The following is a 10169-nucleotide window of genomic DNA, read 5'->3' as shown; positions in this document are numbered from 1 at the left end:
TCTCCGGCCCCGGGGCCCCAACCTTGGGCGAAGGCAGGCGTCCCAGGAGGCTCGGGCTGGACGGGCAGGTCCGTGTGAAGGCTTTCTGGCCACCTGCGGGGCCGAGTCTGGGGGCACAAGTGCATATGGGCAGGCAGGGGTCCTTGTGACCCCCGTCTTAGGGGTGAGGCGGTGAGGCCGCCAGCCTGGTCCCTGAGGGCAGTGGATGGGGCCTCAGGGTTCACAGCCCGCTCCACCGCCCGCCTGGGAGCTGCCTGCTTGGCTGCTGCCCCAGCTGGCAGTCTGGGCGGCGTGTCCCTGGCGGTGGGTGGGGCGGGGGCAGCCCAGTTCCGGCTGGAGCTCCGCAGGAAGGAAGGAGGGGACAGCACCACAGAAGCCACCAGGCCAGGCACAGACAGGCCTCTGGGGCAGAGGGGCACTGCTGCCACCCAGGTAAACTGCTCAGGACAGGGGCAGGGCCCGGCCCTCCCCTTGGGGGGGCCCAGGTCACTGTGGGGGGCCCTGGGCAGGGTTCGTGCCTGGTCCTGTCCCTGATCTACCCCCCACCCGATCCTGCAGCAGAAAAGGGCTCCTCTGGGCCCCTCACAGCTAAGGGAGCTCCAGCCCCCAACCATCCACGTGACCCCAAGCCCTGGGCGGTTCTGCACCCTCCCCCCTGGCAAACAGGACGTGTGGCCGACCCAGGGTTGGGAGAGGGTCGGAGGGAGGGGAGAGCGGTTAATGTTGAAGCTGCTGCCTCCAGAGGGCGGAGGGACTCGGGCTGCCCGGGCCGCCCAGCCCAGGTGGGGGTCCCGCACTGGCCGGTGGGCAGGCCGGGCACGTGGCAGCACCCAGGGCCGGAGGCCAGGCGGGAGGCGGGTGAGGGTGCTGGGCGGGGCCAGGGGCGGGGCCAGCCTTCTCCGCACCCACCGGAGGCCAACTTCCCACAGGTAGGACACGTCCACTGGGGGTCCTGGGAGGGGGAGGAACGTCAAGGACCAGAGGTGAGTTCGGACGCTAGCGGGGGTGGGGCGCGCGCCTCCCCATGCCCAGGCCGCCTGCAGGAGCGAGGCCACCTCCACACCTTGGCTCACAGCCAAACCCCTCAGGCTTTCCCTGCCCATCCCGGGGGTCCCAGAAGACCCCTCAGAGGCATCCTTTGTCCCTGTGATGGGCAGGTTCCACCCCCAAGGTGACACCTCTTCAGCACCTTGTGTCTGGAGAAGATGGGCTCCTGGTCACATTCTTCTAATTGTGAGATTTTTCTTGCTGGGGAAGTCTGGGAGGGCTTCCTGGAGGAGGGATTCAGGTGAGCCCTGAAGTCTGTGGGGAGGACAGTGAGGAGGCTGGGGGTGGGCTAGTTTCTGAGCCCCTGCCCGATGCGCAGACGGCTGGACCTCACAGCCCGTCTCAGCTTCTGCCTCAGGGCCCACTGGGCAGGAGTGCCTTCTGTCCGGGTTGAGGGGGCGTCCCCAAGGGGTCGTGTAGGATCCGTGCTAGAGGGCCGCATGTGTCCCTGTGTCAGGGCTGCCGCCACGTGCCACGTGATCCCTGCTCCCATGCACACCGCCCCCCTCCTCCTGCCCTCCTGTCTGAGTGCAGGTGACACTGCCAGCCCCTCCCCACAGCCCCCAACCCCGGCCTCGTCCCCCTGGGTTATTGCCACCATCTCCTCTGGAGGCCCCACCTGTCTCCATGTCCCCTGTCCCGCCACCACCCGCAGCCCCGGACCTGTGGGTCACTGGGTCCCTACCCTCAGGAAGCATCTCAGGCTGTGGGGACAGGTCCCTGTCCTCTCACAGCTGCCCGTCTGGCTTCTCTGTTCTCAGATCCCCTCCAGTCCTCCCCGCCCTTTCCCACTGGGCGCCCCACTTTCCTGGGTCTCATTTTGGCTCCTCCTCCCCACCACGCCCCGGGCCCCGACAGTCCACAGAGCTCTCCAGCTCCATCACAGCCCTGCCCTTTGTCCACCCCCTGGGCTGACCGGGACCTTCTGTCCCCCACCAGGGTCTCCCTGGGCCCAGCCAGGCTGGGCCTGTACAAGGCCCTCAGGAGGCGCACGCTGACCGAGGGCACGAGCCCATGCAGGCCCTGGGGTGGCAGGAGGAAGGCTTGGGGGGCACAGTCCCCTACAGCGTCCTGTCCCCACCCCCCTCAGCCCCAACTCTCTCCCCAGCTCCTTGTGCTGATGCCACCCGGGGTCCCCATGGCCTCGCTGAGCCGAGCTCTGCGAGCGGCCGCCTCACGCCCCGGTAGGAGCCCCGCGCAGCGCCTGGGGCCTCGGGCCCTGACCGGTGGGCCCGGCCCTACCACTGAGAAGAGCGTGCCCTATGAGTGGACCCTGAAGGAGACCCCGGGTCCCTCCGCGGAGGCCCAAAGCCCAAGCCGGCCCCTGCCCAGCACGGCCAGCGTGGTGGTCATCGGCGGAGGCAGCTTGGGCTGCCAGACCCTGTACCACCTGGCCAAGCTGGGCGTGAGCGGGGCCGTGCTGCTGGAGCGGGAGCGCCTGACCTCCGGGACCACCTGGCACACTGCAGGTAGGGCGGGGCCGCGGGGAGGGCGGGGCCGACTCAGCGGGGCGGGCTCCGAGGGGGCGGGGACGGACTCAGCAGGGGCGGGGCCAGGTCTGAACTGGCAGCCACGGCGGCTGGGGGCAGCTGAGCGGAGAAAACGGGGGCTATTCTGTGGGTGGGCAGAGCGGGGCTGCCTGTCCCTACGTCTCCGCAGCTGTGGTGGGAGGGGGAACAGACGCCTCCCTGGGACCCGGGAGGTCGAAGCTGAGGCAGAGCTGGGAGCCAGTTGTCTATGCAAAGAGCAAAGCGGCGCCCCCTCCCTGCCTGTCACAGGGTCCCTGGGGTGAGGGGCGCACGGGCGTGAGGACGGACAGGGAGGGGCCGTCGGGGGCGGGCGGGTGCACACTGGGCTCCTCCAGGACCACCAGGTGTGTCTCCGACTCTCTTTCTCCCGAGTCACCTGTGGGCGTGAATTAAGCACCTACTGTGTGCATGTGCCTAGGGCACCCGACCTTCTGCCCTAACCCTGGGTCAAGTCTACCGGAGTCCGTGGGATAAACATGCCTGATTTGGCAGGTGTCATGCCCCGGGCACGAGGTCACTGGACGTGGGGTTGGGAAGGCATAGGCGGCACGGGTCCTAGGAGGTGATTGCCGCCGCCCCCCATCGGTCTCACGGCCCCTCCCAGCCTCCCGCTCCCCAGGCTCTGGTCCAAGGGCAGGGCCTTGTGGGGGACGGCCGGCTCTGGGCGAAACCGTCCTCCTGCCTCCCTCAGAGGGCGGCCGTGTTTTCGCGGCCATGTCCCCGTGGCCGTGTGGCCCGTGCACGGCCCGCAACAGGTGCTGGAGGAACCGAGCCTCTGACATTGTCACCCTCTGAGCTGCCCGCTGCCTGGCCTTGACCCCTCACCTGCTGCTCATCAACATCTCGGGCTGCAGAGGCTGCAGAGAAAGACCCGGGCGCGGGGGTCTGCCTGGTCCCCGGGGGCCCTGGCCTGGGGGAGGGGGCGCGGCACCCCGACGCTGGGGCAGACCGTGCCGCGCCTCCCTGCCAGGCCTGCTGTGGCAGCTGCGGCCCAGCGACGTGGAGGTGGAACTGCTGGCCCACACGCGGCGCGTGGTGAGCCAGGACCTGCCGGCGGAGACCGGCCTGCACACCGGCTGGATCCAGAACGGGGGCCTGTTCATCGCGTCCAACAGGCAGCGTCTGGATGAGTACAAGAGGCTCATGTCGGTGGGTGCGCCCCCTGCCGGGAGGGCGGGGCAGCGTGGCGGGGGAGGAGCCGCACAGGTCTGGGTTCTAACCACTGTACTGCGCTTGCTGGCAGCGCGGCCTGGGAGGAGGGCCTCTGCTCTGCGAGCCTTGGTCTCCTCCTCCCTGAGAAGGGGCCACGTTGCAGAGCGCAGGGCGCTGAGCCCCGGAGTCTGGGGAGGCGCGTTTGCTGTCGTCACGCCTGCTGCTCACAGGGGCTGCTGGGGCATGGGCTTCGTCTGAGGCCTCCTGGAGGGGGAAGGGCCAGAGCTGGACTTTGTGGCCCAAGAGGGGGAGACTGGGGCCAGAAGAGGCCTGCTCCCCCAGGGCTGAGTCACTGTCCCCTGCGTCCCCTAGCTGGGCAAGGCCTACGGCGTGGAGTCCCACGTGCTCAGCCCGGCGGAGACCAAGGCGCTGTACCCGCTGATGAATGTGGACGACCTGTACGGGACCCTGTACGTGCCTCACGACGGCACCATGGACCCCGCCGGCACCTGCAGCACCCTCGCCCGGGCGGCCAGGGCCCGCGGGGCACAGGTATCCGCAGCCCCGGCCCTGGGCCCCTGCTGCCAGGACACCTGGTCTACCTAAGGACCCCAGGAGCCGAAGGCAGGAGAGCGGGTGCTCTTCTCACTGCTGGGTGGCTTTGGGGCCTCTCTGAGCCGGCTGTCTGCTCCTGGGAGGGCAGCCAGTTGGGTCTGTCCTGCACCCTGTCCTTCCCCCAAGTCCCAGCCCTGAAGGACAAAGGACGCCTCTTCCAGTGTCACCGAGGTGCTTTTATCTTCTTTCCTCTCAAGCGCACACACATTGCAGAAAACCACATTAGGAAAGGCACATGAGCAGAAAAGGACGGACACCCCCACGAGGGCAATGATGTGCCAGTTCACCCCAAGGACATTTCCTGGGCAGGGGACATACTGTGGGTGCATGGACGCTCCCGCCGTTGCACCAGGCGGTGGCCTGCAGGCAGCAGTTCGTCCAACAAGCCTCTTTTTTCACGTCACATTACGGACACAAACCGCTGGGTGTGGGGACCAGCTCTCCGAGTGGGGGAGCACGGGTTTAGTCCTCAGGGCTGCATGGCCCCCTGTCGCCAGGGTTGGCCCCCTGGCAGAAGCAGGGGTCCAGGGCCCATCGGGATGGGGGTGGTGAGAGCCCTGTACGGCTTTGGAAGCAGCCAGTCTCGCCCCAGGTCATCGAGAACTGCCCAGTGACGGGCATCCGCGTGCGGACGGATGACTTCGGGGTTCGGCGGGTGGCGGCCGTGGAGACCCAGCACGGCTCGGTCCAGACGCCCTGCGTGGTCAACTGTGCAGGTGGGTGTGCGTGCTGCTGGCCCCGAGTGGCCGCGGGCGCTCCCAGCCCTGCCCCTCTCTGCGCTGGCCGGGGCTCAGGCCTGCGGGCGCCTGTGCCCCCCACCCCAGGCGGGCTGCCCGGGAAGGTGCCCACAGGGCTGAGCCGTCCTGCTGTGCCCACAGGAGTGTGGGCGGACTCCGTGGGCCGGATGGCTGGAGTCAAGGTCCCGCTGGTGGCCATGCACCACGCCTACGTCGTCACTGAACGCATCGAGGGCATCCAGGCAAGCAGCGGCCCCGGGCTCCGCGTCGGCCGCGGGGGCGCAGGGGCCCCGGCGCTTACACTCAGTGTGACCCGTGTGGGCTCCATCAGCACCTGCGCAGTGAAATGGGCACAGGACTCTGGGTGTTCTGGGTGGTGCGAGACCCCAGCGAGGAGGCAGAGCTGTGGCTGGTGGCGCTGACCTCTGGGCCCTTGGGCACAGCTCCTCGAGGGCGCCCAGGCAGCCCTGCCCCCTGCAGGTGGCCCAGCTTGTCCCATGTCTGGGCGCTGGGCAGGTGGTCCAGGGCAGCCCAATGCCCCTGTGCCCCAAATATGTCCCGATTCCAGCCTCAGAGCCCACCACCCAGCCTCCCAGCCCCCTCCGCTCTCTCTCCTGCGGGGGTGGCTGGTGGCTTCCTGTCCCCCTGTCGTGGGCCACTCCTTTCCCTCCCTCTCTTCCTCCCACCCCTACGTTCATTTCCCTCTGGTCGTCTATCCATCCTTTTAACTGTGCGTGCTTCTGTCCACCCCTCCTTCATCGAGGGCCCTCCGTCTCTCCACCCAGTTATTCATCTGTTTATCTGTCCAGTTGTCTGTCCATCCCTTCGTCCATGTACCCACGTGCACCTCCTCCACTCAGTCATCCACCGATCTGTCACCCGCCATTCCATCTCACGGTCCCCCTTGTCTCCCTCCACCCAACACTGGGGATGAGCCCAGGGTCCCAGCTCGAGTGGAGAAGCTGGGGCTACAACCGAGGGGCCGAGGCCTTGTGGGGGGGGTGCGGGCGGAAGGCCCAGACTAGTGAACGGGCAGGTCCGACAGGCCCCCGGGCCCCCGTCTGTGGGCAGGGGAGGCTCCTGTGGAGGCCACGGCTGGAGGTGGCCGAGAGGGACGAGGTGGGGGAGAGCCCGGAGCCTGGCAGCCAGCTCCGCAGGCCGTTCGGAGGGGCCAGAGGGTCTGGGGTGGGGACGGCGGGAGGTGACACTGCCCCGGTAAAAGGGGGCCTGGGGGCCCTGACCCCGCCCTGGATGAGCCTGGCTTCCTTTGGTCACAGGGAGGCGGGGACACAACCTGCCGGAAGAAAAGTCAGGGGCGGCCCTGGCCACCAGGTGTCCCCACCGCCCTGCTCTCTGGAGCCCGGCTGGCTTTCACTTGGTCCGTAAGGCTGTGGAGAGGCCGTGGAGGTCCCGCTGAGTCCCCCACCCTGTTCCCGAAGGGCCCAGGTCCCGAGTGGCCCTGTGCCCCCCACAACAGCCCCCCGCACTGTGCATAGGTTCTCCTTCCAGTGCTGTGGGGGGTGCACCCCGTCCACATGCCCTCCCCCCACTCTGATCGATTTCTGAGACCATCTCGCCTTGATTTGCTCGTGGGCTGAACCAGCGGCCGGTGCTGGCGGTGGGGAGGCCACGCTGACGAACACTGCTGACCCCGGGCAGGCAGTGTCCGCCTTCCCGTGCCCCCTGGGTGTGTGAATGGCGTTTCTTGCCTGTGGCTCAGGCTTCCGCGTCACGGTCACGGGCCACACCCCCTGTCACCCGTCCGTCCGTCCGTCTGTACCGTGGACTACGATCTCCGTCCGTCCGCCATCCGTCACCCACACCTGTCTGTCATCTCTCTCTCTGTCCATCCGCCTGCCTGCCCCCCACCCGCCAGCACCCCAAACCTTCACCCATTCATTACTGGCCTCTCCCCGGGGGCCACCCGCCCCCGACCTCCGACCTCCGGCATCTGAACTCTGTCTCTGTGGGTTTCATTTCGGACGTTTGATCGGATGGACTCCCGCCGTCTGTGACCTCTCGTGGCCGCCCCTTCCGCTCGTGGGGCGCCTCCAGGAGCCCCGCCCCCTCTGGTGGGGGGGGGCGTTAGAGTTTCGTTCTTTCTCGGGTCTGAACATGACCCTGCCGTGGACCGCACTCTGTCTGTCCGTCTGTCCACCTGCTGGTGGGCGTCGAGTCGTGCCCAGCCCTTGGCCCCCGTCAGCAGTGCGGCGGTGAGCGTTCCCCGGCCGCGTGTCCGTGTGGGTGGGCGAGCTTCCCTCTCTCCTGGGGGACACGTCGGAGTGGAGTCTCTGGGTCTCGGGGTGCGACGTCTGAGGGGCCCTCCTTTGGAACAGCTGCGCTGCCTCACACCCCCATGGCCACGGCTGGGGGGCCAGTCTCCCCGAGTCTCGCCAGCCCGGCATCGTCTGACTCCGGCCACCCCCTCGGGGCAGGGACGCACCGAGCGGGAGAGCCCCGTGTCTCCGGCGAGCTGTGCTGTTCGAGTCTTTTCGTGAGCGTGTTGGCCATTCGGACGCCTTCTTTGGAGAGATGTCTGTTCAGATCCTTTGCTCATCTGTAAATTGTGTTATCTGTCTTTTTTTTTTAAGTTATAAGAGTTTTTTTTAATAAAGATTTTATTTATTTTTAGACAGAGGGGAAGGGAGGGAGAAAGAGAGAGAGAGAAACATTGATGTGTGGTTGCCTCTCATGTGCCCTTACTGGGGACTTGGCTTGCAACCCAGGCCTGAGCTGTGACTGGGAATCGAACCGGAGACCCTTTGCTTCCCAGTCTGGTGCTGAGTCCACTGAGCCACACCAGCCGGGGCTGTAAGAGTTTTAACATATTGTGGACACAAATCCTTCACCAGGTTTATCATTCGTGACTCTGGTCTCCCACTCCGGGGCGTTGCTTCACTTTCTCGGTGGTGTCGGTGCACGGAGTCCTCCGCTCCCATGAAGGACCGCCGGTGTGTCTCTTTGTCCCTTTCGCGTCTGGTGCCGAGTTTGCGAAGGCGTCTCCTCAGCCACGGTCACGAAGGCTCACACTTTCCTCTAAGACTTTTACAGCTTTAGCCCTTGCACTTCGGGCCGTGGTCCGTTTGGATTGGGCTTTGCGGGTGGTGTGAGGAAGGGCCCGGCTTCATTCTCCTGCGGGGACTCCACGCGTCCCAGCACCTGGGTCGAATCGCCCGGCCACCGCGGCTGGGTGCCACCCCCGTGAGGGTTCACTTCGGGACCTCCTGCGCCTGTGTTGCGCCGCCACTCCGCGTCACTGTCACTTTGTAGCGAGTCTGGAGTGAGTTTTGAAGTCGGGAAGTGTGACTCCTTTCTCTTTGTAAAGAAGAGTCCTCTGGGTGCCTCACCTTATCATATAAACTTCAGGGTCCCCTCGTCAATGTCCGGAGGACACAGCCGAGACCTCGGTGGGGGGGGATGCTGGAACAGCCGGTCGGGGGCAGGGTCCCCGCCTCGGTGACAGGGAGGCTCCCACAGACCCGCACGTCTCCGCACTCACTCAGAGGGTCTCGGACTTCTTCCCAAACTACGTCTGGTCTCCAGACGGAGTTTTCTCGTGTTAAATGTATTCGTAAGCACTGACCATTCTCTCTGACGACGGAAGCGGAGTTACCTACTTACTCCCGTTTGGGGTTGGTCGTTGCTGGTGTGTGAAGTGTCAGCTTGTTGTTGGGTATTAACCTGTGCCCTTCAGGCTCGCGGAACTGTTTCGTTAGTTCTGACAGTTTTTAGGGGGCTCCTTCGGATTCTCTACACGCGAGATCACGTCGCCTGCAAGTGGAGGCGGTTTTACTTCTTCTCCTCCAGTCGGATGTCTTTCCCTCCTTCCTCTAACCCGACCGCTGCCCTGGCCGGGACCCCCCCACCCCGACCCCACACCACGTGCGGTGGACGGGCTGCCAACGAGGCCACGCCCACCGCGGGTGTTGCTGAGACGCGCTCCGTCAGGCGGCTCCCGTCTCCTATTGGCCGGCGGGCGCCCTGCCCGGACAGTGTCCGGGGCCCTGTCTGCCCCCGGGGTGTGAGTGGCTTTCTTCCTCTGTGGGCACGAAGTGCTGCTCAGATCGATTTTCAGCCAACCTTGCCTTCCGGGGACAAACCCATCCCACTGGGCCGTGGTCTGTAACCCTTTTCCCAGGGCCCCGGATTCCGCCGGCTAGTATTTCTTGGAGGGCATCTGCAGTGGGTGTTCATAACTGTTGCAATTTCCCTCCCAAACGCCCATCACGAATGTGCCCTGCACGCTGGCACACCCAGCGGAATCACGAGGAGTCTGCCGGTCCCTCCCCCTCCCCCGGAGAGCTCCGCCCACCTTCCCGCCCTCTCCGCTTTGGACGGAGCCCTCGGGTCACCCCGGCTGTCACCCCGGGGCCTTCTCACCCCCCTTCCGTGGGTCTGCTGCTCCCCGGACTCATGACAGGCTCTCGGGTGCCGTCTGCGAGGAAGGAAATGCTTTTGTGTCCGTGAATGAGTTAAAACATCCGTGCTCCCTCCTTGCACTGGGCTGAGGGGCTGCCTTGGTCCGAGACTCTGCATTTAAAACCGGCTCTCAGAGCTCTGGGGGCGCCCGGCCTCCGGCCTGCGGAGTTGCTGTTCCTTCGTTGGGGACCCGCCTGTTCGCCTGGCAGTCCCCTGGGTCCAGCCCGACGCGGCCTCAGTGTGGGCCTGGCCCGTTCGCAGGGCTGGTCGGGCCCTCGTGGCCCCTCCGATGCTCAGACTCGCAAGTTTCGGCCTGAGAAATCGTCTCGGACGATTGCGCTGATGTCTCCTTCGGCCCCGTTTTCTCTTTCTGGGCCCCTGGAAGGCGGGTGTTGCTCCTTCAGGCCCAACTTTCTGATTCCCATATTTCTTGGGGGGCAAATATCTGGAAGATGGTCCCGGCCGCACCTGACCCTTCCGTTGAATTTTCGGTCTGATGATCCCGTGTCACGAAAGATGCCTTCCTCGGTGTGGGACTGTGCTCTCCTGACTCTGAAGTCTCCCTCCCCGCAGGCTGACAGGAGAACAGGAGGGGTCTGTGCGCGGGGGGGTGGTGGTGGGGAGAGCCCTCTTCCTTGCTGAAGGCCTCCAGTCTCCGCCCCTGGGGCCG

General features: G+C 66.0%; 1 protein-coding gene across 7 annotated transcripts in view; it reads left to right on the top strand.

The window, feature by feature from the left end:
- The first annotated feature begins 324 nt into the window (after window positions 1-324).
- Window positions 325-10169, top strand: part of SARDH (sarcosine dehydrogenase) — a 33348-nt gene continuing 23503 nt past the window's right edge. The window contains exons 1-8 of one of the 7 annotated variants that reach the window (XM_053667758.1): window positions 328-432; window positions 930-983; window positions 1158-1288; window positions 2156-2516; window positions 3547-3725; window positions 4101-4280; window positions 4936-5059; window positions 5222-5322. In XM_053667758.1, the coding sequence (XP_053523733.1) occupies window positions 2168-2516; window positions 3547-3725; window positions 4101-4280; window positions 4936-5059; window positions 5222-5322 (933 nt within the window). In that variant the 5' untranslated portion in view covers window positions 328-432; window positions 930-983; window positions 1158-1288; window positions 2156-2167. Of the gene's footprint in view, window positions 433-856; window positions 984-1157; window positions 1289-2137; window positions 2517-3546; window positions 3726-4100; window positions 4281-4935; window positions 5060-5221; window positions 5323-10169 lie in introns of those variants that run through there. The other 6 variants (XM_053667757.1, XM_053667759.1, XM_053667761.1 and 3 more) reach the window with 6 other exon arrangements.

This window comes from Artibeus jamaicensis, unplaced genomic scaffold, assembly GCF_021234435.1.
Source record: "Artibeus jamaicensis isolate MK-2021 breed Jamaican fruit bat unplaced genomic scaffold, CSHL_Jam_final contig_471, whole genome shotgun sequence".
Taxonomy (NCBI): domain Eukaryota; kingdom Metazoa; phylum Chordata; class Mammalia; order Chiroptera; family Phyllostomidae; genus Artibeus; species Artibeus jamaicensis.
The sequence above is the reverse complement of the archived record's forward strand: the minus strand, read 5'-3'. Positions and strand labels throughout refer to the sequence as shown.